The sequence below is a fragment of the Hemicordylus capensis genome, chromosome 1 (genome assembly GCF_027244095.1).
Source record: "Hemicordylus capensis ecotype Gifberg chromosome 1, rHemCap1.1.pri, whole genome shotgun sequence".
Taxonomy (NCBI): Eukaryota; Metazoa; Chordata; class Lepidosauria; order Squamata; family Cordylidae; genus Hemicordylus; species Hemicordylus capensis.
This window is the reverse complement of record NC_069657.1, coordinates 396,881,999-396,909,378: the sequence shown is the minus strand read 5'-3', so window position 1 is coordinate 396,909,378 and position 27,380 is coordinate 396,881,999. Positions and strand designations below refer to the sequence as shown.

General features: G+C 43.1%; 2 protein-coding genes and 1 long non-coding RNA gene across 10 annotated transcripts in view; 1 reads left to right on the top strand and 2 right to left on the bottom strand.

Moving 5' to 3' along the window:
- Positions 1-3,744, bottom strand: part of CMTR1 (cap methyltransferase 1) — a 67,397-nt gene extending 63,653 nt beyond the window's left edge. Inside the window, exons 1-2 of one of the 3 annotated variants that reach the window (XM_053304744.1) lie at positions 3,601-3,744; positions 1,163-1,297 (exon numbers count right to left, since the gene is read on the bottom strand). In XM_053304744.1, the coding sequence (XP_053160719.1) occupies positions 1,163-1,292 (130 nt within the window). In that variant the 5' untranslated portion in view covers positions 1,293-1,297; positions 3,601-3,744. Of the gene's footprint in view, positions 1-1,162; positions 1,298-3,494 lie in introns of all 3 variants that reach the window. The other 2 variants (XM_053304753.1, XM_053304738.1) reach the window with 2 other exon arrangements.
- On the top strand, positions 3,727-26,881 carry LOC128349005 (uncharacterized). The gene is made up of 5 exons (XR_008318485.1): positions 3,727-3,810; positions 5,778-5,900; positions 13,871-13,970; positions 24,702-24,772; positions 25,714-26,881. It is a non-coding gene; the product is annotated as an uncharacterized LOC128349005 (long non-coding RNA).
- Positions 6,252-27,380, bottom strand: part of RNF8 (ring finger protein 8) — a 30,787-nt gene continuing 9,658 nt past the window's right edge. For 2 of the 6 annotated variants that reach the window (XM_053304789.1, XM_053304763.1), the window contains exons 2-8: positions 26,631-26,759; positions 21,121-21,861; positions 18,136-18,198; positions 15,308-15,397; positions 14,823-14,930; positions 13,263-13,467; positions 7,744-10,793 (exon numbers count right to left, since the gene is read on the bottom strand). In XM_053304789.1, coding sequence (XP_053160764.1) covers positions 10,594-10,793; positions 13,263-13,467; positions 14,823-14,930; positions 15,308-15,397; positions 18,136-18,198; positions 21,121-21,861; positions 26,631-26,720 — 1,497 coding nt within the window. In that variant the 5' untranslated portion in view covers positions 26,721-26,759 and the 3' untranslated portion in view covers positions 7,744-10,593. Of the gene's footprint in view, positions 7,659-7,743; positions 10,794-13,255; positions 13,564-14,822; positions 14,931-15,307; positions 15,398-18,135; positions 18,199-21,120; positions 21,862-26,630; positions 26,760-27,380 lie in introns of those variants that run through there. The other 4 variants (XR_008318464.1, XM_053304773.1, XM_053304779.1 and 1 more) reach the window with 4 other exon arrangements.

Below are 27,380 nucleotides of genomic sequence, written 5' to 3'. Positions count from 1 at the left end.
CTTGACGGTACACTTTACTTTTTAAGAAAATTTGGCCCCTTTCAAAAGGCCATTTCTGTGAATGAACATGCCACTCCAAACTTGGGAATTGGCAGACCCCACTTTCATCATCAGGATGACCATTAAAATTAATAGGATGAGCTAGTCATGACTCACTTTTCATTAATTTCAATGGGACTACTCATAAGTAAGTCTGAATGGCAGTCGCCACAGGCTTTTGCTTTAAAAATCAAGGCAATGTACAAAACATATCTACAAAGAAATATATCTTACAGAATAAGCAAAACTAACACTGAGAATCTGTAACCACAGGAATTAGTTCTTTTAGACAGTAATAAAGGTGATAAAGTTTACCACACACCCTAAAATCATGTGTTTGAATGTTTTGTTATCTTGCAGGGGGAGACTAAACATTTCATTTTTAGTCCTATACATTATTTATTGCATTTCTGTATCACCAAACCATAAAACCTCATGGTGGGTTACAACAAAAAATCAAACTATTAAAACCAATTAAACAATTAAGATAATTAAAACATTAACTCATTTATAAATTAAACAATTAAAACCACAGCCCAAAGCCTTGTTAAATAAGTGTATGCTTAAAGTCTTCCTAAAAGTCACCAGAATTGTTGAACCCCTTACTCCACCAGGGAGTGTGTTCCAAAGCTCAAGAACAGCTATAGGGAAGGTCCAATTATAAAGATAATAAAAGGTAAAAAAACAAACATAATTGTTTATAATATACCTACTTCAATGATGTTTCCTTATATATGTGCAGATTGAAGTCTAGTTCTCACAGAAGTGATAAACCTTGTCTCTGTACCACTGCAGGTAGGTTTTATATGACTGATCATCCATACCAAAACAAAAACCTTCCACACAGGAAACTAGCTATCAAGGAGAAGCATTCTATTCTAGCCTTCAACTTAGCATGCTAGTCTTCTATGTGTAGGGTTATTTTTTTCCTGAGATAGCCACCTACAGTCTTAAGTGGAATAGCCCAGATTTATGACCTCAGTGAGAGATAGGCCAAAGACTGCAACCCTTAAAAAACCAAAATCCTTTCCCTCACCTCCTTAACCATAAGAACTATAAGTACTCATCACTAGGAGGCTCCTAAGAGAGTTTCTTTAATTGTCAGTTCTACTTCTACCTTTACCTTGAGTTGCATGATTACTAAGTTGAGTTTCATCATCCGATGTAGAGCTGAGGGTCAGACCCAGCTCTTCTATCCTTTTCTTCTGCCTCTTCTGGGGACTACTGTATTCAGGTTCTGCTCTTCGCTTCATTTTCACTGCAAGAAAGAAACCAAACAGAAAACAAATTTCCATCTAACTCACGTAGACTGTATCTCTTTAAGACAATGGAATATACACGTTTTATATCCCTTTTTATTACAGCCACTTTTGATTACATAGGGAACAGGTTTTCCCCTGTGCATTTGCAAGATTGTACATTTAAATCAGGAAGGGGGGGAAAGACCAGGAAGGCAAACAACTTCCTTTCCATTGTTCAAAAAAAAAAAAAAAAAAGCACACCTGGAACATAGGAAGCTGACATATACTAAATCAGACCATTGGTCCATCTAGCTCAGTATTGTCTACACAGACTGGCAGCAGGTTCTCCAAGGTTGCAGGCAGGAATTTCTCTCAGCCCTGTCTTGGAGATGCCAGGGAGGGAATGTGGAACATAGATGCTCTTCCAAGAGCGGCTCCATCCCCTAAAGGGAATATCTTACAGTGCTCACACACATCAAGTCTCCCATTCATATGCAACCAGGGCAGATCCTGCTTAGCTAAGGGGACAAGTCATGCTTACTATCACAAGACCAGCTCTCCTCTTCTTACTGGGGCCCTCATGGAGATGTAAACGTTTGAAGTGGGTTTCTCATAATGTGTATTTATTCTTCCACATTAGTCATAAACACATTCATTTTGAAGAATCCTGCTGATTTCAGTTAAGCTTATTTTCATTTTAGGTCACAATGTTAAGTACACTGAGAATAGGTTTCAGGGGGCCAACATAAGTAAACGTAAATTAGATCAGGCTGTAAGCGTGCTTAGGATCATAGAAAAGCAAACCTGCCCCCAAATGTATTATCAGTTCTGTACCTACTTTTGGGTTTGAAAGCTTCCAAGTGAAGTACCAGTTTCTAATTAGGAAGTCAAAGCATTTAGAAGCTCAAAGTTACAAATAATACTAACTATAGATTTTTTTAAAAATGTTAGAACAGTATTAATACATATAGTAAAGGAAACATTTTTGGCACAAGACATGCATCTGGAAAATTATAGTAAAAACAGCAAGAATAAGCAAAGGCTGTAAACATCCCCCTAAACTTACTACTTGTAAGGAATATTAAAGGGGGGGCACAAAAAACAAGGAAAAGGCAAACTATGATGTAGTTTTCCTTGGGGTAAGTAAGGAGCAAGAAGCAGTGTTGTGTACTTAATGATGCAAGTGAAATCAATCATGTTTATTTGCAGCAGAAATATAAAGTCAAATAAAGAACTGAATCCTAAAAATTGCAGGCTTATTATAGGATTTCCCATGTTAAAACCATTCCTTATAGAAAGCATAACAAAATGTTGTGTCTTAATTTCATTCAATGGATTGGTGTCAATACAACCATTACTGAAAAACAGGCACTTTTTTTTTTTAAAGCAAAATGACAACATGCTCATAATTAGGAAAATTAGATTTTAATTCAGAGGCCATATACTCTAATAAATATAGACTTTTGCTGGAAAAATCAGAGTGGAAGGCAACAATGAAAAGGCAGATTTGCAAGTATTTCCAGCTTTGCCCATCAACTGTTGCCGTTTTAAGAAAAGCACACTCAACTCAACAAAGTGGTCAAGGCAAGAGAATGTGGCAAGCAAACCTAAAAGGACCGGAGCATAATGTGGCAGAAAAGGAGAATAACCATAAGGAAAATGACTTGCGTACAATAATAAATACGGAGGGGCGGGGAGGGGGGGCACAACCACGGCTGGAAGGCAACAGGGGAAAGTTTGAAAAGAGAAGCAACGACACAAACTGGAGAATCGCAGTCTGATCCCATGCAGGCTTCCTCGGGTTCAAACCCCATTGAGTTCCACAGAACTTATTTCCTGGGGAGCACGCTGAGGACCCCAGCAATGGTGGTGAAACGGCGGCAGTGTAAGTTAGAAGCAGAATACAGTAACGGCCGGTAAACTTGTGATGGAAATGAGGAAAGAGTGTCAGGGAGGGAACCCTTGAAAGAAAAAGACAGACTGCTGGCGATGGCCTGAGAAGCAATGCCTGAGATGGGAAAAGGCTGGAGCCAGGACAGGAGGAAAAAGGGACGAAGAAAGGGAAGCGATCCCCAGGGTGGGAACAGGAGAAGCAGCTGTTTGGGATATTCTTATGAGGTCCAATGGGGGGGGGGAGGAAGGAAGGGGACCAAGGCACACTCGCGCTCTCGCCCCCCGGACCCCCCCTCCGGGGGCCCCTAGTGCTGCACTCACAGGGAACGGGGGGAGGGACTCTGCCCCAGACCGGACCAGAAAGAAGGAAAAAGCAGGGCCTGAAACCAGCCAGAAATGTGCCTAGGCTTGAGCGAAGAAGGCGCACCGAAATCTCCCTACTCCTCCATCCGCCACAGTTCAGTTTCGTTTCCCGCACCCGCAGCTCCACTCCGGGGCGGGCCCTTTCGTCGCGCCCGGCGCGCACTAGTGACGCCACATAGCCACTGAGCGGGCGGTAGCATAGAGCGGCACGGGCCTTACTAGTCTCTGCGCCCCCTAGAGGATGGGGTCTGGAAATGGGGCTGAGCTGAATAAGGTAGAAACGATCGAGCTATATGAATAGGGAAAGCGAATACGCTTGGTTCGTATATAACGTTGAACACAGTCTCATCCCCCCTCCTGCTTGTAGATAAAACAGAAATGCTTCGTATTCTTACAAAACATCACAAATCTTCATCTCCTCTTTTAAAAAACAATTAAGCGTGTTGTTACAATAGTATTCCTACCGCTCAACAAATATGAGAAGCACGTCGCCTACATAGCGACATAGCCATTTTTGGAAGGGCGGTATAGAAATCGAGTTGTTGTTATTATTATTATTATTATAGTGGTTAGAGTGCTGGACTAGGACTGGGGAGACCCGAGTTCAAATTCCCATTCAGCCATGATACTTGCTGGGTGACTCTGGGCCAGTCACTTCTCTCTCAGCCTAACCTACTTCACAGGGTTCTTGTGAGGAGAAACTTATGTACTACACCGCTCTGGGTTCTTTGGAGGAAGAGCGGGATATAAAATGTAATTAATTAATTAATTAATTAATTAATTAATTAATTAAAATAAATAAATATTGTTTCAGTGGAGTTGCAATCTAAAACATGCTCTCTAGCTGCACTTAAGCAGCTGTGGGACTTCTAAATAAACATGGCTTAGAGCAAGCTGCTGTCATTCCTACAGTGATTTTTGCAAACTAAGACAGTATTATCATCCCCAAGTAGCTGATGCAGAACTGAGGATGGGCAAGAGCGAATCCTGAATTGAAAATACGATCATAGCTCCAGCGCATGGGCAGATTGGGTCACCTTATTTCAAAAAGGTTCAGGGCAATTCAGCTTTGCAGAGTAGAAAATCATCCATGCAAGCAGAATATTATGAGGATCAGGGGTGTAGCTATAACTGAGCAGATGGGTTCAAAGAACCCGGGCTGCCCAGCTCTATCCCTCCCTATCTTCTTCATTATCTCCCTCACCCCGGGGCCACCAGAGGAAGGGGTGAACACGGGCCCCCTCTCGCCTAGCTATGCCCCTGATGAGGATAATTCAAGTTAGAAGAGTGTATGAGGCAATATGACCAGTGGGTAAAGGTTAGGGAGGGAGAGAATGGAAAACACAGAAGGAATCAGACTTTAACCTTTTCCATGTAATACTAGGCACCTATTGAAATAACATTCAGTACATGTTAAAATGCTTTAGGCAGGTCAGTTCACCTAGGAACTCTGTCAAAAGCTGCACTGATGCAACAGTCTTCTTTATTCATACATAGTGTCCTTTGCACATCTTGCCAGGATCTGTTGCTTAACCACATCCTGACTTGTAAGTGAAACAACTCAAGTAACTTTAATAGCTGTGAATCATTGTCACATGAATGTCTTGAAACATTTTGTAAATTTTCAAAAACAATGAGCTTGTGCCTCACAGCAGGGATGTGCACAAACCAGTTCAGAGACCCTTTTACGGACCTACTAACGGGTTCGAAGGTGGGGAGATTACCTTTAAGGAGCAGGGAGGATGCTCTCCTCCCCATCCCCCACCCCATTTCCACCACCTGAGCTGTGCTTATAGACTGTCCTGCAGGGTGGCAGAGTGCCTCCTTGCCGCCCCGGTGCATGTCAGACCAGAAGTGCCCAGTGCACATGTGCACGTCACCCACGTGCACCTGGCATTTCTGGTCCTAGGTGCACCAGGGCGGCAAGGAAGTACGCTGCCACCCTGCAGGACTGTCTATAAGCACAGCACTGGCAGGGGAAACGGGGGTTTTAAGAGCATCCTCCCTGCTCTTTAAAAGGTAATTCCCCCACCTTTGAACCAGCGGTCACTGCTTCCATGCACATCCCTACCTCACAGTGTCAGTTTTAATATGAAGTTATGTGAACATTTATAAGATCCACACACTATTCATCCTCCACAGCTGAAGAACTCACTGTATCACTGAAGAAAGTATAGAGGTTTTCATGTGTTTGTTACATATACTTCCCCCTTCAAATGCTCTTCGTTTTACACATTTCAGAAAACATGAAAAATTGCCGTATTTTATGCATTTTAAAGACATATGAACAAGAATGTATATTTATGGCTGATGCTACACTTAAAGGAGGCATTTACCACAGCTGTGACATCTTTCTGCAATGAGGTGGGTTATTCTTTAGAATTTGTTATGTAGCAAAAAAATTACATTTGTTTTTATCTGGTTTATAGCCACTTCTTGCAGCTTTCATATATTGTATGTTCCAGGGTTAAAATCAGAATCTCCCACTAATTTGACTCAAACTATAAGCCCAGAGAAGGGCTATAGCCCAGTAATAAAGCACATATTCTTGCATGTAGAGGTCCCAGGTTAAATCCCCAGCATCTTTTCTTTAGTATAAATTTGCAAATTTTAGAAAGATCTCAGAGAAGTGATGGAAAAGTCCTTGATCTGACACCACAAAAAGCTACCATATGGAGATAGATGAACCAATGGATTGACCCAACAGAAGGCATCTTCATATGTAGACTGCTTTTATAGCACACACACACTACATTCTTTAATACATTATGTATATTTACATTTTCACACACAACATATCTTCTAGGTGTATGGTATACTTCAAATTTATTAATATTTGAATTTTTCTCTGCTCTGCATTTCCATCCAACTGAAAGATAATAAATACTTGTCCTGCTTCTTCACCTGCCTCGTGAAGAAATTGTGCTTACTGAAATCTTTCAGCTTTATCGCAATTTAAATAAGTGTTGCTGTTTTTACATTCTCTGCATAATTTCCTTCAAATGCCAGTTTTTCTGGAGACTTTAACTGGCTGTTGGTTTGGGGAGTTTGCTTCACTATTTTACTTTTATTTCTTTTCTGACACTCTGCACAGCAGGGTTCTCTTTATCTCTAGTTTCCATCAGGACCAAAGAAAGGCTTAGGAAAACAGTTCACCCTCACAGAAGGGAGTAATTGATTAATTTGGCCTTGGATTGTTGATCATCATCCCAGCACTATAACCACAACTGCACACTACAACCCCAGGGGCCATAGTCCTGGCAGAAAACTGTAGGCAGTCTCAAACTGTAGGCAGTTTGTTCTCATCCACTTGTTAATTCCTTCCTAGGAAGTTTGGAACCTAGGGAAAAAAGGCCCAGGTCCACAGTACAAAGGCTCTTGCCAAGACGGTAGTGGCTACCCTAAGGGACAAAAGACAAATGCTACATCATCCTTTCTGTTCCTGGCATCTCCCACCTTCCTTGGGCAACACTGACTTGGAAGCAAATGTGACCACTAGGGGCATCAGTTAAAATATCCTTATAACACCAAAACCATATAGGGAGGTTTGTTTGTTTTTTAGAAGCATATAGAGTGTTTTGGTCAGTTTGAAAGGTGATCTAGGCATAGCTGGATCATTCATTCCACTCATTAAAAAATAACTCAAGAACTATGGGAGCAGACTGGGCAATGGTGGGGGGTGGGGGAGACCTGCTGAGTATTCTTGGGTAATACCCTGGTAGCAAAAGGGGCAGAACCTACTAAATGAAGGATCCAAATTGCCTTAACCAATGTAACAGAAAAACAGTGACTTGAACAACCATCTGCAAGGTGTAGGGGCAAGGAGGGTCCTTTGGATAGGTCACCTCCCTTCCTCCCAGATTATTTTAAGACACTTCTATGAAAAGAGAGCTCTCAGCCCTATTTGGCTCCTTCTCCCCACAGATGGCTTGGTTAGAGAAGGAACCAGTGAGCTCAGCACTGATTGGGAGGTTGGAAGACTATATCTCCCTCAAATTGGCAAAGGAAGATACAGCTTGCTCTTTGATTGAAGGCAGAGTCAGAACATTGTGAGGGTTGAAAGGTCCTTTGTTGGCTCCGCCTTCCATGGGAGGAGTTGTTAACTCTCTGCTGACTGCTTTCCTGTAGGTGATCAAGAAAAGGAACTATTAAAAAAATCAAAATGTTTCTTTCCCTTAATGAAAAGGAGGAAACTAGAAAAGCCAGAAACTAGAAAAAGGCAGTATATATTTGAGAAAAAGAACAAGCAAACAACAAAAAGGAGATGTACAACATACACATGTAACTGATGAAATAATCCTAATCTTTGAACTCTGGAAAAGTACTCTCATCTTTTCTGAAGAAAAAGCCAGGTTGTTTGTGAATAGTTGATATAACATGTGCAAGCACTCCTGAACAAATGCATGCACTACAAACTCACTATTTTTAAAAAAAAAACAAAAAAACACCCACAAGCATGAGAAGCCCAGTCTTCCATGCTCTCCCATCAATGTAACCCAATTACTTTAAGTAATAAGGTTTACACCAGAAAAGCACTTAATGCTTTTAAATGGCTGGCCACATTAAGATCACTGCAAGAACACAACCCATTTGATAAGGTGAGTGGCAAGGAGATCCTTCCATCAACTGATAACTAAATGTTTCTTTCCCAGGGTAGATATTTGACCCCTCTTTGATTCTGAGAGCTGCTTCACAATTATGATTTTTTAAAAAAAATCAGCTCTACGCAAAAACGAAGATGTATACTGTCACATGTGGAAAATGATGGTGTTTTACAGTGTGTGCACAATGTGCACATATTAAGCAACAGCAACTTCACTGCAATGGACGCATAGTGAAACAAACACCTCTACTTGTCACTGCACAATCCACATGTGGCTTTCCCATGTGAAGGAAGCATTCATATACAGAACAGTCACATAGAAAACATTCAGAAAAGTAGCCCCCCCCCCTCACAAACAGCTTTCGCAGTTGTCAGATAGAAGGAACAAAGTGGAACAAGGTCCAACATTGTTCATAAAGGGCCCAGCTAGCAATTGTTGACACAAATGGCCTGTGTCTCATTTAACCCCTTCAGGCATATTCTTGTTCCAAGTAATTCCCACTATTTGGCAACTGCAGAAGTCAGCGCTCATGGCAGGGGGGAGGTGGGGAATTGTTTGAGAAACCTCCCTATAAGTGATCATGCACTACTTGGCTTTAAAAGAAAAATCACTTTTCAACGTTTCTAAAATTAAAAAAGCACTTCTCTATTGAGCAATGCGGAGTGACATCCATAACTTCCCTAAGAAACAAGGTGTCTTACTCTGGAGAAAAGACTCCTTACTATAGAGCAAAGAGTTTTACACCAGAATTAGACTCCTTGCTCCAGAGTAAGGGCAACTATGGACATCACCGCTTGAAGAGCATAATGCTACAACTGGAGTGCAGGTACTGTATGGCCATGCGTCCTATTTATCCATTGCAATACCTGTACTATGGACACCTTCAAGACAGAGCGACCTAAACAGAATCCTGGAATTTATGAAACTCCTGTAATAATTTATTGACAATAAACTACTAAGGTGACTTTACAACTACTTAGCAGAGAGAAAGTTAAATAAGAATGTTAAAATACCCAGTTATTCATATTAGAGAGTTTGGAATTTAACATGAAAACATAAAGAAGACCAACAGCAGCCAGACTCGGCTGGCTTACAGACAGAACAAGTGAGTAGTATAGATGCACTTATTTCTCCAGAAGTGTGAAAAACAGACATTAGCTTATGAAAATGCACCAGAGGGGAAAAAGATCATTCTTTTACACTTGTGCCTTTTAAATAAATAAAAATAATAAGTAAACTCAGGTTATACTAAACAGATAAAAGAAGGCTCCCTTTTCTAGTCAATTGCTTGCTAATTTGAAGCTGAAATCCCCTGACTGGGTTGCTGCAAACTCAATATTATAATAGCAACATTGATACTGTTCATCACTGCCACCAGAAATGCAGCTTCTTCATTCTGCCACTCCAGCTATTCAACAATCGGCCAAAGGCTTTTCACCCAATAAAGCACTACTACAATTTTTGTTCAATTTTAGAAATAGAGCTTGCAGGAAACTGACTAAGATGCTACATAACTCTTTGTGGCTTCGGGTAGGACAAATGTCATCTCGACAACTTATCTCAGAAATGGTACTTTAAATAAGTCATACTTGCTGAGCAGCTAGACTGAACACCCTTATGGATCCATCAGGAGAATTAGTCATGTGTTAACTGCCCACTCACTGCAAACAAGCATACCGCTGCCCCAGGATGTGCAACTACACAGTGCAAATAATGTGGGGCTGCCTCATGTGGCTCCCCCTCCATAGCATCTAGTTTGGCTCATCCCGTATTCTGACATCATCATGACACGTGTTTCTCTGCCCCTGCCAGCAGCAGACAATGACTGAGGGGGACACATATCAGGACAAGGGGTGGGTCAATTAGATGTCACAGAAAAAGGGCAATTTGGCATGTTGCCTGAGCCACAGGGTTGCTCTTGCCTCCTTCCCTGTGCCAGGAAAAGCAAAAGGCCAGCCTCAGACATTGAGATTTTCTCCAGCTATACAGGCAGAAGTTATTTAAGGAGGAAAGCAACTTTGATCTTTGCCTCTGTCCAAATTGTCAGCCACATTTTTTCCTAAAGTAAAATCTGCCCTTAATCCCAACTCTGCCAGTATGCTTGATGCACCCACCCTGCACAACGGATGCCAAATACACTCAAGTAGTTATTCAGCTGATGAGAGGAAAGTATTTTCTTCAAGCTCAGAAGGGCATTATCTCCCTGAACTATTGCTGCAAGAACAAAAAGTTTAGTGACCATGGCTCCAGTGTGAAAAATGAGTGTTCAATCCTACAATTTTGGATCATATGCTTCAGAAATGAGGCTATCATACATCCACTTAAGGAAAAACAAAAAGGACCCTGCCACAATTTAAATTCCAGTCTCTTCATTCTTCCAAATGTTCAATCTTTTCTCCCAGAAAACACCCTGAGCAGAATCCAACCAGCTGCAAAGAGGCTGGGCAGATGATTCAGATAACATGGTGGCTATCCGAGTCCCCCTCATCGTCATCACTTTCATAGCTGCTTATAGACATGGAGTGCACGGATGTAAGGCTACTGGTCTCACTGTCTAGTGTTGAGGTAACGCTACTGCTCTCGCTGTCTGAAGATGAGATCAGGCTGCTGCTCTCACTGTCTGATGCGGGACTCTCCGGAGCAACCTGCTCCCCTGAAATTAAACATACACACAAATAGAGTAATTAGCTGACAGATCATGCAAATAATTTATCTAGATAAGTTTTTAAAAGCAGATCTTTTATCACAAAGTGATTTCCAGTTTTAAGCCACCCATCTTCAAACAACCCTGTGACAAAGAGCCATTATTATTATTTCTGTTCTATAGACAAGGGAATAAGGATTAGTAAGCAGAAACTTATGCCAGGCTTCCAGATGTGCCAATACAGACCAAGTGAGCAGGGGATTTCGGCTTGGGTCTCCCAGGGCACTGACTGCCAGTGGCCCATGTGCACATGTCCTTACTAAACTCTGCTCTGATATTGTGATACTTCCCCTTACTATCTTTCAGCTAAAATTCAGAATTATGAATTGAAACTGTAGAATCTAAATAGCACCCTAGTGGGTCAAAAATAAAATGTGTTTTGCAAAGGGCAAATCTGGCAATTAGGAAATTGCAGCTGGAGTCAGATGCTGGCTGCCTCCAAACTGAATTCCTTTGCTTCCCAGTCCAACTGACTAAGGGATCTTAACTGAAAGTAGAATGGGTGTCTGTCAATTTACACTTTACTCTCTAAGCCTGTACAAGTTCACACAAGTACTGGAGTTTTAAAAGGGCAAAATGTGTGCATGGCACCATCAACTGTGAGTGGCACAAGCATCTTTAAGTAACTAGATTTCTCTGCAGTAAACATAGAAGATGGGCCTCAATCCTTAAGAGTCAAAAGTAAAGTGTGAATAATTTCTATGCCCTTGACTCCTACCACCAGAGGAGAGATTATTCCATACAGGTGTACTCTCTCAGTATCAAGCAAGTTCCCTAGTGAGTTTTGTACATTTACACCCAGGGGGTGTCCTATCAGGAAGCACTGATTAAGTGGTATTGAATAACCCTGTGCATTGGAACTTCTGATTCTGATGAATCTGTAGCAATGCCCCACCCAAGTGCTCCCTGGGGGCGTGATCTCCCCCTGCAGCCCTTCCCTGTTGAGGACCTTCTGTTTTCACACCTGGGGGCGGGGGGGGGGCTTTTCACCAGAACCTGAGGATGCTGACCAGGAGGAAGTGAAGGAAATGCTGGGAGGAAGCATGAAGACAACTGCAAACTGTAGATGGGGGGGAGCTCTGGGAGGAACTACGGTTCCCAGATGTCACTGCATGTCTTCCTAGAATTCCTGCATGCAGGGAATGCTCCAGAGCATAAAGGCTCTTCTGCAACTGCACTTGCACAGGGCGATAGAGTTTTGTGAGGGCTCCTGTCACGGCCCCACAGCCCCTAGATGCCTAAGCACTGCATTAGGTCAGAATGTCAGCCAGTGGCTACATAATGTGATCTTTCACCCAGGTCCGTAAGGTGCTATTTGATCTATGGTCTCCTAATTAAGGGCTTCTGTTGAATCAATCCCAAGAGGATTTAGATGTACCTCCTTTAAAAAACAAACTGTACACTATAATACCTTCATGCATCTAGTGTAGGTTAAGCAAATACTCAGAAATGCTAAACACTGGATATATTTGCTACCACTAGGTGTCAACAATTTCCCTCACACATTTTGATCTAACTAAGCTGGAACAGTTTGGCGAAGTATTCACTCCTGTCCTATCAAGTGTCCAAGCCTCATCAGGCAAGCCGACATCATACTGAAGGGGGCAGTGAATGTTACAACACCAGTATGGAATAAAACAGTCTATTTAAGCTGGCCAAACCTGTTCTATCTAGTAAGTTATAGGGTTTAGCCCATGTACATATAGCAGCTGTCCCATACAGCTTGTCAACTTTCCTGATCCAAACCACTTATCGAAAGTGGCCCCTGGGGCTACCGAACCCTTCTCCCAGCCCTACATGCAAATGTATCATATTCCATTTTGCAATTTTGCAGTTTCCTTATCTCATTTTGGGTTCAAAGCTGTTAAGAGGACGCAAACAGGGAGAGTGCACATGTTCAACAGAAATTTGCCTGTTCAGTTCAGGAGAAGTAAAAATCAGAGATACATCTACAGCATGTGCTGTCATAAGCATGTCACTATAAAGCACCTTGTAGAGGAAAGTATTTGAAAAGTGATATATAAACTTAAAATAAGCAGAGAAGTGGAGTCATGCAAAGAACGAATTTCTGTATTTTGATAAAATCTAGGCTGTTGCAGCAGATAACACTGTAATGCATTGATAAATGCTAGCATGACATGAAGGAAGTACTGAATTAGTTAGCCAAATCCACCTTACAATTGCTTGCAAGATTTGTAGAATAATCCAGTCTTGATAAAAACATTTTACAGAACAGCAGTCTTGTTGCTGAAATGCTGACCTGAAAAGCTGTAGTAGAAATGTTTTAAAAGTCCTCACTGTAAGCAGAAATATAAAGCCTAACTTCACTTTCCTATTAATAAATTTCTAATGACTTACTATGATAAGCACATGTCAAGGAAAGCTTAAATGCCTAAGAACGCAGGACCCACCTCTCACCTTTTCGTTCTTTGATGAGGGACAGGCGACGGTGCTTCGTCTCATCATCCAGGTTTTCCACCATCCTATCAATACAGTTGTCCAGAACCAGTGACCTTGTCTTCGAAAATATTGCCCCTCTACAGATTGGACACTCCAACTTGCGCTTCATCCATTCCTTGATGCAATAAGAGCAGAAGCTGTGCGCACAGTTTAGAGTGACAGCCTGCAAAAACAAGGATGAAGGACTAATATCCGAGTGCTTTTCCATTCATCACAGAAAAGGGTGAGGGTGGAAGTTTATTTTTGGAAAGAATGAATGCTGTGGGAAAGAATTAAAGTAGACAAGGCTTAAGGTTAGTTATTTGTATGGCTATTATAAATGGTTACTTTTATACAGTATGATGGATTTTGCTAGCTTTGCATGGAGGGAGTGTGTTCTTTCTATGTCTTTGTACCTGTATTGACGTTTTAGATTAAATGTTATTAGAAGAGGTGTAGTGGCATGCCCTAGGAGTTCTAGAGATGGCTAACCCTGGGAAAGAAACGGAGTTTTTAAATTATCATTAAACACAAATAAAAGACAAGCTCTGTTCTGAAATCATCTTCTTTTTCCCTATCCATTTAAGGAGGAAGTTGGGAACAGACTTGTACCACTCTGAAGGATGTGCCAGACTGTCTGGACTCTCATAGTCTCTCTCTACCCTGCCCCACCTCCCCCTCATCTAGGTAGGGTGGGCAAAGCAGGAGTGGTGGTACTGATTTTCTTTTGTGAACTTTTCCTTTCTAGAAGTAAGAGCAAACACTGCCCTCAGCAAGCCAGAAGCACTCAGGAGACAAGTCTTGGTTTAAATTACACTGATTGTGAACTGGGACCAGGAGAGAGAGAGATGCAGACAGAAGGAGAGATGGGGAGGTATATCCGAGAAGATAACCGGGTGTAGGAGGCCGAAGCCAAGACACAGAGACTGGGCAGACAAGTCATGAACAAAAGAGCTGAGATCTAGGTCCTGCTAAGCCTAAACTCAAAACTATGCTATTTTTCACCTGTTTCTTCTAAAGGGCTAAGCAAGATCTTCACAAAGATGAACAACTGCACATGCCTCACATACATACATGCCTTAACTGCATAAGCGTAAACTGACTGGCTCTCCTTCCCAGAGATTTAACCCTTTCTTCCATTACTGCAGAACAGAGGCCCTGTCCCCACATAAGGACAATGAGCTTCTCCAGCACTGAATCACAGACATGGCAGGCAATACTTTAAAGCCCCATTTTCCAGTGGCAGTTCTATTTTATGTAATAATTATCAAACAATAACCCCATGTCTGAATGTTTCAGAAGAAAATACTTATGTAAAGATATTTGCCTTTCATACTTTTGTGCCCAAACAACAGTCCAATTAAACATCTACAACCTACAGCCATAGAAACCCCATGAACAAAACAGGCTTGAAGAAATTTAAAATTGATTCAATGCACAGAAAAGCAGGGAGAGGAGAGCGATCAAAATATCTGTAATGCTATAATGATATTTCTGGTACATTTTCCCTTTCAGACAAAATAACTTTGGTTAGTTTACCTCAATGAAGTGTTCAGAGCAGATTGTACACTGCAGCTCATTCTCCAGGACGTCATTCATCTGGCTCAAAGCCTCCTCCTTTTGTGCTCTTGCCCTCTCCTTCTCCTCCTATAGCCAAGAAAACACAAGGCCAACAACCACTGAGGAATGAGAAAGTATTGGACTAGGGATTGGGAAACATACTTTCTAAAAAGCAGAGTGGGATTTTACAAAGCAGTTGCAAACAACATGAGAACATGAACACACACACACACACACACACAGAAAGAGAGAGAGAGAGAGCACAGATCTATCCCCAGCCTTCAGCTCACCCCAGATTAGAAAAAAGGAAAGTGAGGAGGTAGTTTGCCCTCCACTTCTGGAGAGAAAGCAAGGGATTTCTTCAAGATGCTAAATAGCAGTTATTTCAGGCAAATGGGCTGCCTTCTGGCAAGGTCTGAACTACCAACTTCTTCCACTGGTGTTATCTTTCTTCTGTTCAATACCTTGGTCTCTTTCAACTCCCTATCCTTGGCTTTTATGATTTCTTCAAAATCCTTCTTGCTACGGCTCAGTTCCTCCATCAGAGCACGATGCTGAGAAATTAGAAGTCAAACAGAAATTCTAATTAACCAACCAACATAATCAAGACACATTCAGCTTTACACTCCCCAAGATGTGTCAACTCACTGCATAAATGCAACCCTCTACCTAAATGAACTCCTTAAATATTCAGACACTAAAATGCATTAGATCAGATGAATGTACAGGCAGATCACAGCTTTTAAACCAATATGGGGTGCTTGGGAGAAATCTGTCACCAAATTATCTTTGGAGCAGAAGGCAATGACTGCTATTGGTTGGGAAAGATGCTCCGCAAATGCTTTGGGCCTCTAAGCGCTACCTGCTTTATCCTGGTTTTAGCTAGGGGTGAGTCCGAACCGGTCCGGCGGCCATTCTAAGGAATGGCCGAACTGCCGGACCGGTTCGGCCCTTGCTGGTCCGGGTTCGGGTGGGGGGTATAACTTTAAGGGCGGGAGGGCTTTCTTACCCCTCCCGCCTCTTCACCCCCTCCAGCGCCCGTATTTAACTGAATAACGGGGCGCTGGAAACCAGCCGCCCCCGCTGCCGCCCCCCCTGAGCAGATTCACATACAAAAGTGCCCATGCCCCTGCCGCCGTTGCCCGCCCGCCAGCCAGCCAGCCCTCCCTCCCTCCCTCCCAGCTGCCCGCCCGCCCGCCCAAGTCCTTACCCAAAGCTGCAGGAGAAAACGAGAGGAGCTCCCGGACAGAGCTCCTCTAGTTAGAAAGGCCTGCTGCAGAATGAAGGTGCTTTGCGCGCACGCGCATGCGCGCGCCGCAAAGAACGCCGGAGGCCCGGTCTACCCGCCGGGAAAAGGCCAGGTAGACCGGGCCTCCGATCGCCGGAGGCCCGGTCCACCCGGCCTTTTCCCGGCGGGTAGACCGGGCCTCCGGCGTTCTTTGCGGCGCGCGCATGCGCGTGCGCGCAAAGCACCTTCATTCTGCAGCAGGCCTTTCTAACGAGAGGAGCTCTGTCCGGGAGCTCCTCTCGTTTTCTCCTGCAGCTTTGGGTAAGGACTCGGGCGGGCGGGCGGGCAGCTGGGAGGGAGGGAGGGCTGGCTGGCTGGCGGGCGGGCAGGCGACGGCGGCAGGGGCATGGGCACCTTTGTATGTGAATCTGCTCAGGGGGGGCGGCGGCTGGTTTCCAGTGCCCCGTTATTCAGTTAAATACGGGCGCTGGAGGGGGTGAAGAGGCGGGAGGGGTAAGAAAGCCCTCCCGCCCTAAAAGAAAGGGTCCCCCTTCGGTGCCGGTCCGGACTGGTCCGGACCGTGCACATCTCTAGTTTTAGCAATAACTTGCACCCTAAAGATCCTAACATTAGCTTGATAACATCATCCTGGATTTGACCTATATCTGGTTTCAGCTGTGCACATAGATCAGGTATCCCTTACAACCAAAGTTGCTGGAAGTATAGTCAAAAGGTATGTGCAAGCTAGCTGAAGCAATTTGAATGAGAATAGATCTTCTGTAGACTAAGATGATCAGAGGAACTCCTAAGCACAAATCAGCATCTCCAACTTACTTTTTGAGTAAAAACAAGCATAACTTGACACCACCACAATGGCTGGAACATTTGCCAGAGGCAACTAATAGGATTGTAGGATCTGGATGATCAATGCTGAGCACATCTTCACTCCGCAGTGTATCCCAAAAGTTTAGAAAGGGTGTCCCCCAAATCTCCCTGAAAAGAACTGTTCTATGAAAAGTAGCACTCCAGCAGCTCATTCTTTAATCTCAGCAACATGTTTACTCAGTTGCTTTTGCTTTGGGCTTACTCTGGCCTGATATTTCAATTGCGAGTCTGATATAGGACCTATAATTCATAGGAACATTTACAGTAGCTGCATACAGAGTCAGACCATCTAGCCCGGGTAACTTCCACTGGCAAGAACTCTCTGTTCTCAGACTGGGCTCTTTTTCCAGGCCTGTCACCTGAGATGTTTAGACATATTTCTTATCCATGCAAATTGCTCCTGTCATCCCCACCGATGTACTTAGATGTACAAGTATCACTGGGCAATGATCACCGTTATTAGCCAGTAGCAATTCCCTGACTCCCAACTTCCATGACCACTCCGTTTGGTTATGGAAGTCGCAACCATCCATAGCCATGCTCACACATTAAGTTTACACACTCGCACTTTCAGAGTCAGCAAGGATGCCTCATGTAAACGAGAAATATGTCTGAACTGACCCTGCATTGCACAAGTGCACAGCATGCTGCTTAGTTACATCAACTGCTTCACTGCACTAGTTTTGTAAAGAAGTCAGTTTGCAATGGTACAGAGCACACTAGAAGCTCGAAGAAATTATGAACTCTTTAAGTATCCTATTGAAACACATAAGAGACAATGGCTTGACTAACATGTTCTAAGCATGTGCCAAGAGGAAAGAGAATAGCAACAGCACTAGCAACAGAACAGCACTATGCTACAAGATGATGAGACCAGGTCAACTAACGGAACAACTTAAACAAGACCTCTTTACAGCTTGCTAACTCTCTTCTCCACTGCTCTCTTTTCTGAGTTCTTTACTTCATCAATATTTCTGTCTGTGCTAATGATCTTATAGCATCGGCTTGGTACTTTGGTTGGTGCACTCTGTCAGATGGACCAAGGCAACTACAACCTGCCGCATTGCAAGAGACAGAGATGCAGGATGAAGCTTCTTGTAATCTGCCAGTGAGGAGCAGCATCTGAGTCTCCTTCAATGGTAGAAACCCTGAGTATAACTTAGCATTGTACTAAGTTACCTGCATCAGAACCTCAGCCAGTTGTTCCTTCACTCTCACTTCTCCTTCTTCCTCCTTTGTTCCCTGAAGAAGAAGAAAAATAACTGTAGTTGAGTACAGCAAGTAAGTATAGAACTAAAAATAGCAACATGTCGGATGGAAAAAGAAACCAAGGAAAGGATAAGCTAAGAGAAGGCACACGCTATTTTCTCCTAAGCGTTTATCTGAATAATACTGACTGCCCTTATAGCAGTCAGACCACTGGCCCAGCTAGCCCAGCTAACTTCAACTGGCAATGGCTCTCCAAGTTTCTCCAAAAGGGAGATTTGAAAGAGATCCTAGCACCTGAGTAAGCCTGTTGTCTGATATTTGGTTTGCTGAGCAAAGAGACACTAGTTCAGCAAACACTGCTCAGGCATTCCCAATCCATAGTATATGTGGATTTATTAGCTACTTTACTGACTTGGGCTGGAGTAATACTTTTTGGAGAGCCGCAGTAGTAAATAGAGCAGGGTGTGCTCAGCGGCTGCTTCTAACCCCTTGCAAAACCACCACTTCTCCACAATTCACTTCTGCTAATGACGGGCTAACTGTTAGATTGCTTCCATTATGGACTGTAACATGAGCTAATAGAGAGCCACCAATACCAGCAGGTGTCTTCAGTTGTCTAATTGCTGGCAAAGTTCTCTTTGAACTAAGAATTTCGAAGTTCAATGAATTGCTGATAGAAGTAGTTTACCAATGGGAATTTTGAAAGAGACAGGGCAGACAGTTTTGCAAGCAAACCATTTCTGTCCTCCCAAGAAGAGCAGTGAGATGATGCACTCTTTTTATAGACAGCCTCTCCATACTGGAGTGGAGAAATACAGGACCAGTGTTCCCTCTAAGGTGTGTGCACGTGCATCCGCTCACAGATTTTTTAATGTCCGCTCAGTTAATTTTAGATCCCACTCAGGTTGAATCAGGAAAGTCCCACTCTGAATATACGTGCACACCCACTGCCTTGATATTGCCGCCCAAAACAAAATTCATTCCACACACAGGTGAAACAAATTATTATTATTTATTCGATTTCTATACCGCCCTTCCAAAAATGGCTCAGGGTGGTTTAAACAGATAAATAATAAACAAATAAGATGGATCCATGTCCCCAAAAGGGCTCACAATCTAAAAGAAATATAAGAGAGACACCAGCAACAGCCACTGGAGAGATGCTGTGCTGGGGGTGGATAGAGCCAGTTACTCTCCCCCTGCTAAATAAAGAGAATCACCACGTTAAAAGGTGCCTCTTTGCCAAGTAAGCAGGGGTGAGAGAGAACACTGGGTTAGTGTTCTAACCCCTCTAACTAAGGGGTTAGAGAGAAAAATTAAAGAGAACACTGTGCAGGACAGGTCAAAGAATGGGAGAAAACAAAGATGAACCAATCCCCACTTCAGTGACCGTACAAATAGAAAGGAATTGGGTACAGGGCTGGACCAATGCAGCCCTCCAGATGATGTTGAACTACAATTCCCATCAGCCCCAGCCACAATGTATTAATGAGGGAATAACTTCTGCATCCATTATTTCATCATTTGTGATAAACCTGCTGCCCCAGAAGTAAAAGAACTTCATTTTACAATTTCCTGGTGCACTTTAATCACACACCAAGACAAATGTCACAAGCTAGTAAATTCAGCCACATGAAAGACATCAAATGCTTTAAGGACCACACCTCCACTATAACTATTTGTCCTATCTCACCTACTTCCCACATAGATGCATGATAAATCCATCTCATATGCCTCTCTAATCAATGTGGTCTACAAGCACCACACTAGGGATCTGCACAAACTGGTTCGAAGGTCCTCTTGCGGACTGCCAAACCAGTTCGAAGGTCTGGCGGGGGGGCCCACGGGGGGATAACTTTTAAGGATTGGGGAGGGTGCTTTCACACACACACCGCCGTGTTTCTCATGCTGGCACTTTGTTTAAAATCGTTGGCACAGGGCAGCAGCGTACCTCCTTGCCACTCTGGTCAGCGTCAAACCAGAAGTGACCGACACGCATGGGGGCAGCAAGGAGGTACACTGCCACCCCGCACCACCTATTTTAAAGGCAGCGGTGGCAGGGGAAACGTGACGGGGGTGTGTGTAAAAGCACCCTCCCCAATCCTTAAAGGTAACCATCCCCCTTGCACTGAACTGGCCATCTGCCAGTTCGTTACACTACACAAGGCGAAGAAGTAGATTGGCTACTGGAAATAATTATTTTCTCCTTGCCAATCCATCAATCAGCAATGGTTTTAAACTGTCCTGTTTGTTTCTTACGGTACAAGTTCTGCAACAGAACAAGACAGGTATTGACTGTATTGTGCACCATGTGCTTCATATCTAACTATAACCACCATACAGAAAAGAGCACATGCACCACTGTGTATGAAGCTCAACTAGAGAATTATTACCCTAGTCATGTCATAGATGGATTACTGGTTAATGTTCTACATGGGGCTGCCCTTGAAGAATATTCGGAATCTGCAGCTAGTGCAAAATGCAGCAGCTGGGATTGTATCCGGAGATGCCCACTGGGATCATATTACACCCATTCTACACTGGCTATTTATTTGTTCCGGATCCAAATCAAGGTGCTGGTTATCTTCATCACATGTGCATGGATCATGTATGAATTGTGCTGGAAGAATTTATTTCAGGGTTTGTGCAAGGCTGTCTACGAATGGGCAATCAATCTATGTACCAACACTGAAAAATTCTTCCAGTGCACTTCACACAATGACATTATGTCATGTATGAATCTGACCTGCATTGTTAAGTAAAGCAGTTGAAATCTGTTGGAAATTGCCTATTAGAGACACTAGTTGAAGGACTAAAACTTCAGTGTTGGCAATGAAGGCAAGGTGGTTTATGCCCATACTACAGAGGTCAATCTTGCTTGCACTTTTCAAATGGTACAGCACTCAATCACCAGACTTCCCCAAGGCCCACTCCCACCAAACACAGTGTGCGTACCTCCATCTCTTCATAGAAGGTCTTCTCCAACTGTTCCACTCTTTGCTGCTGGTGCTGCTGCTCAGTGCATAACTGGTCCTGCAGGTCTTGCAACTCCTGCTCCAAAACCTGGATCTCTTTTGGAGCACACTTCTTGTTCTTTTGCCTCACATTCAAGACTGCTGTCTGCTTCTCCTGCATCTTGGCTTTTAGTTCTGTCATATCTGCCAGAGTTTTCATTATCTGTTCCAAACCATTCCAAGACTGAGCCAGTTTGGGAGCTTTTTGGTCCTCAGAGGCAAGAGGTAACACATGCTCAGGTTGCACAATACAACAATGATTTTTCTTCTTCTCCTTCTTGCTTGGTCTTGGAGAGAGAAGCATTATGTCCATGTTTTCTGTTGGCTGCTTGGACAGTTCTGCCCTGCCTCCCTCCGATTTCCCCAAAGAGTCATTATCAAAAGACACTTTATCTCTTTTGGATCTGGAATTGGAAGGTCCTTCTGCTCCAGATGCCTCTGATTCTTCCAAGCTAATTTTACGTTTAGCCCTCATGTCCTTTGTTTTCTCCGTCAGCTGGTCATTTTTCAATGCTAAAAACTGGCTAACTTTCTTCCATTCTTCCTTTATTAATATATATTCATACTCTGCTGTTTCTCTGTGTTTTAAAGGCACTCCTAACTGGATATAGTCACCTTCTTGTAAGAGATAGGCCTTGGATGGATCAATGCGTTCACAATTCAGCCAGACACCATTTAGACTCTGGGGAAGAGAAAGGAAACAATTTTTGAAAAAGGAGAACTATATAAGACATTTTTATTTTTCTGCAAAAATATCATGTACGTTCCAACAAAAAACAGCAAAGAATGCAACAAAATGGCACCTTATCCAAACTAAAAGGGCAGTGTCCCACTTGATTCATAGCTCTAGGACATCTGAAGCAACTGAAATGAGCAGATTTAGTAAAACAAAGTGACTGATAAGATGTAAGCAAAAATGTTTATACCCTACTTTAGAAGCACAATAAAGCCCAACAAAAATTAACAAAGGAAGGTACTAGAACAGATCTTTTATTGCAAATACCCAACAGTTAGTAAGAGATTTGTCCTGAAAATTATATATCCAGATAAGACAGAGGTACTAATTGTGTAGGGTTGGAACCCGGGAGATTATTTTGATCTGCCAGTTCTGGATGGGGTCAAATTTCCCCAGAAGGAATTGGGGGTGCTTCTGGATCCAAAACTCTCCCTTGTGTACCAGGTTGAGGTGGTGGCCAGAGGCTCTTTCTATCAGCTTTGGCTGATACGCCAGCTGCGCGTGTTTCTTGAGATGAATGACCTCAGAATTGTGGTACATATGCTGGTAACCTCCAGACTTGACTGCAATGCACTGTATGTGGGGCTGTATTTGTACTTAGTCAAGAAACTGCACGTAGTCCAGAATGTGGCAGCCAGTTTGATCTCCAGCTCATCTCAGACAGACCATATTACTCCTATACTAAAAGACCTACGCTAGCTACCAATATGTTTCTGGGCAAAATTCAAGGTGTTGGTTAGAACCTATAAAGCCCTAAACAGCTTAAGCCCTGGGTATTTAAGACAACGTCTTCTTCACCGTGAGCCCCACCGCCCATTGAGATTATCTGGGGAGGTTCATCTGTGGTTACCACCAGCTTGTCATCGGGTGGCTACACAGGGATGGGCCTTCTCTGTTACTGCCCTGGGACTCTGGAATGCGCTCCCTGCTGAAATAAGAACCTCCTAATCTCCAACAACTTTTTAAAAAGTCTCTTAAGACTTATTTTTTCACCCAAGCGTTTTAACTGGACTGTTTTAAATTGTTTTAAGGTTTTTATTTTTAATATTTTTTATGTTTTTGTAAACTACCCCTAGATGGAAGTTTAAGAAAGTCTACAACTTTGGACACTTTATGCAAAGACCCAGCTCCCTTGAGAAGTCCATAATGCTGAGAAAAGTTGGACGAAAGAGAAAAAGAGGATGACCAGCAGCAAGGTGGATGGACTCAATTATGAAAGCAATGAATGCACTACTGAAAGATCTTAAAGGCCAAGTTGAAGACAGATCATCCTGAAGAGAATCTATCTATGTGGTCGCTAAAAGCCGACACCTACTTGACAGCACTTAAACACACACATCAGAAAGATAAATAGATAAATACAATAAAAAATGCAATAAAAGATTACCACCAACTGGCTGCAAATACAACTTAGAATAATTTTTAAAAGAAGCTTCAATAACACAGATAAGAAGACATAATATTATAAATACTATGTTTACCAAAGACTGCAAGTCCTGCACAATGAACCCAATAGATATCAGTAGCATTAAACACACATGGCTCAGGACTGCAGTTAAAAAAAAAGGAAAAGTTATCAAAGTGTCAATGGCGCAAAGCAACATTTTTGAATCCAGAAGACATTCTTGTTATATTAGAAACTGCAGAAAGGAGTTTCTCATGGAAAGATAACTAGGGCAGACCATGAGATATCAGCCACAAAAGCATACTTTCTACTCAACAATCTCAACAAGGCAGCAGCTTAGTTATTTCAGCTGTGGGCCAGCAAAAATCTAAAAATAACTTTAGGTGAAACTGTTCAGCAGGTAAACGGTCTGAACATACATACAAAGTATCCCAGAGAAGCCTAGAACGTTATCCAACCTCAGCTCACATCTCAGTCATCACTCCAATTACAGTCCACAACATGCAAGTCAAAATATGAAAACAATAGCAGCAGCAGCAGCAGCAGCAGCAGTGTGTAATTTGCCACACACATGGGCTGAATAGTAGCAGCACTAAGGAAGCTTCTTTATAGCACTCTTCTCTCCCTAGTCACTTCCTGCACCCTTAGTTGCATGCAACAGGACCAAAACAGAAAGATGCTATTTGGGCCAGCCCTAAGGTATGGACCATAAGCCAACTGGGGTCCACTTCAAATAGGAAGTTAGTGGTATGATACTTTCCAAAAAGCCATTTCCACACGAAGCAGGCAGCTTCACACAACTGGCATCACATTTGAAAATCCTGAACCATATGGGAACACCTCCAATGCTAGTGACCTCACACAAATGCAGTGCTATCATGTGGACAATCCCACAGAATAGCACCAAGCCATGCAGTCTCTCATTTATAAATACAGTGCTATACCTATGGCATTACCCATGTAGATCTGGGTTTGCCACCTTCAACCGTACTAGTGGCATGTTCGAATGCTAAATTATAAGAGCTAGCTTGTTACTTATACTTAAAGGTAAAGTGTGCCATCGAGTCGGTGTCGACTCCTGGCGACCACAGAGCCCTGTGGTTGTCTTTGGTAGAATACAGGAGGGGTTTACCATTGCCATCTCCCATGCAGTATGAGATGATGCCTTTCAGCATCTTCCTATATCACTGCTGCCAGATATAGGTGTTTCCCATAGTCTGGGAAACATACCAGCGGGGATTTGAACTGGCAACCTCTGGCCTGCTAATCAAGTCATTTCCCTGCTGCTCCATTAGGTGGCTTTACTTATACTTACTTAATAACTATCAGAAAAGTTAAACTGAAAGATTAATACCTAAATTATTTGTTTTTACTACCAAAGCTGCTGGAGAGGAATTTGAAAAAGATTGTAGTGCCTGAGGAAGTCTGTTCTATGATACTTGGATTGCTGAGGTAAGAGCACAAACCAACAGACATTGCCCAGGCATTCCCAAACAATAGTAAATGTGGATTTAATAACACATTTGGATTTAATTAATGTGTTATTTAATAACCTTACCTCCTTCAACTAGAGGAATATTATTTGAAGTAGGGAGATGGAATAGGTTGTGGTTCCCTGGTTACTTCTGGAGCCTTGTAAAGCCACCACTTTCCCATAATTCATTTCTGCTACTGACTGTCTGACTGTTAGGTTGCTTCTATTGTGGACTGCACCATGAGCCAACAGATAGTCACCAATAGTGGCAGGTGTCTGAAGTTGTCTAATTGCTGGCAAAGTTCTTTATCTTCCTCTTTTTAAAATTTTGCCATTCGTACATTTCATGATATTAAAGAAACATGGAGAATTAATCGTCCTAGATGCAGAGGTATCACACTACCTAGGCAACCTACAACGTGGTTAAAAGCCCACGGGGGGTAGGGTGGGGGGTGGAAACAAACTTCCAAAGCACCCAGTGCAACCACAAGTTCCAGAACAGAAAATGGAACTCACAATTTCCCTGCAGATATTTCTTTTATCTTTGTAAACAGCAGCAGACATGGTGCTCCCACTACAATTAGGCAAGCTTCTAAACCAGGGCTGCTCAATGTCGGCTCTCCTGCAAATGTTGGCCTACAACTCCCATAATCCCTGGCCATTGGCCACTGTGCCTGGAGATTATGGTAGTGCAAAAACAGCTGGGGGGCCTAAATTGAGCAGGCCTGTTCTAAACAAATTGTTCATATATTTTAAAAATGTTTCTTTCAGGAACCAAGTTCCCCTTTTATTTTTAGGATGAAGAATTCATTGTTACATGCCATACTGTTATAATTAATGACTGACATGTTTTGTCTAAACTCTGCATGAATTTGGCAAACAAGTCAATCTTGATGAATACATTTTGTTAATCCCACAGGATTCAGATGTGGAATGCCAGATGTGGAATGCCAGTTCAGAGAGGACAGTGATGATGATCAACTGAGATGAGTTAAATCCACTAGGTTCAGCAAACAAGTTCGTTCTCTCTCTCTCTCTCTCTCTCTCTCTCTCTCTCTCTCTCTCTCTCACACACACACACACACACACACACACACACACAGAGCTAGAGGAAGAAGTCTGCTTCAGGAACAAATCTGTATGCTGGGAAGTATATAATATCCTATCATTAGCTGAGTTCACTCATCTTTGGTGCCTCCTCGTCAACTTCTCAAAAACTGAGTCAACTTTTCTATTAACAAAGAGGGTATGTGTTTATATGGAAGCCCAAAATGACTCCTCAAACAGCAATACACAATAGCTTCCAAATTAATATTGAGAAAGGTACTGTGGCAGAATGGACAGATTGAAGGGTTTGAATCAGGGAAAACTGGTTCAAATCCCTACTCAGTCACAATGATTACTGGATATTATGTGCCATAAACTAATCCCACAGGATTGCTGTGGGAGTTATGCCATCTATCCACATAAATTTCTTGGGGGGAAAGGCAGGATACAAATATTTTATCTCAATTAGTTTCCCTAGATGATAAATTCCAAGTGCCCTATCAAAGAAAATTATTCTGGAGGTAATCCTCACTTAGGCCACCTTAAGTGACACAGCAGGGAAATTATTGACTAACAAGCAGAAGGTTGCCAGTTCGAATCCCTGCTGGTATGTTTCCCAGACTATGGGAAACACCTATATCAGGCAGCAGCAATATAGGAAGATGCTGAAAGGCATCATCTCATACTGCACGGGAGGAGGAGAGTTAGCCTGGTTCTCCCATTTTACAAACCATATTTTAAAACTAGAATCTACATTCAGCATCTTTGAACTTAGCTAATGTTCTATACCTTATTATCTGTCACCATCCATTGACCATCAGTATTCTGCTTGAAAACACAGTGGTTCCGAGATATCATCAATGGGCAAGATTTTGACATCAGTTGGTAGGTGACACCAGCTCCACGGCCTATAGTTACCTGAAAGACAGGGAAAAAATATTGTCAACTACTCCCCCTTACCAACAAATCACTGGTCCTGAGTTTAAAAGCTGCAGAGGAGGCACTCTGCATTTGTTTCCTACTGGAGATCAAATAAACCAACATTAACATCTATCTGTATAATTAATTCTCTTAGGTGGCATGCGTGTCCAGGATTTGGCGGTGGAACTCTCGCGACACGCTGAGAGAGTTCCGGCGAGAGGCCCGGCTGAATGAGGAGGGAGGAGGAGAGGAGGAAGAAAGTGGTGGCGGTGGCGGGCGGAGGAGGGGGAAGAGAAAAGCAGCAGCAGCGGGAGGAGAGAGAAAAGTGGCGGTGGCGGGCAGGCGGAGGGGGGGAGAAAAGTGGTGGCAGTGGCAGGCGGGCAGGGAGAGAAAAGCGGTGGTGGAGCGGGGGAGAGAAAAGAGGCGGTGGCAGCAGGCGGACAGGAGGGAGAAAAAAATGGGAGGCAGGTGGGCAGTGGGGCCATTTTTGGTCGCCCGCTGCCAGGTGAGGCTCTGTGTGGGGGGAGGAGTGGGAGGGGGGAGGGCTGGAGAGCACGGGGCTGTAGGGAAGGGGAAGAGAGGAGAGACCAGGGCAGGAGGGAGGGGGAAACAGCAGGC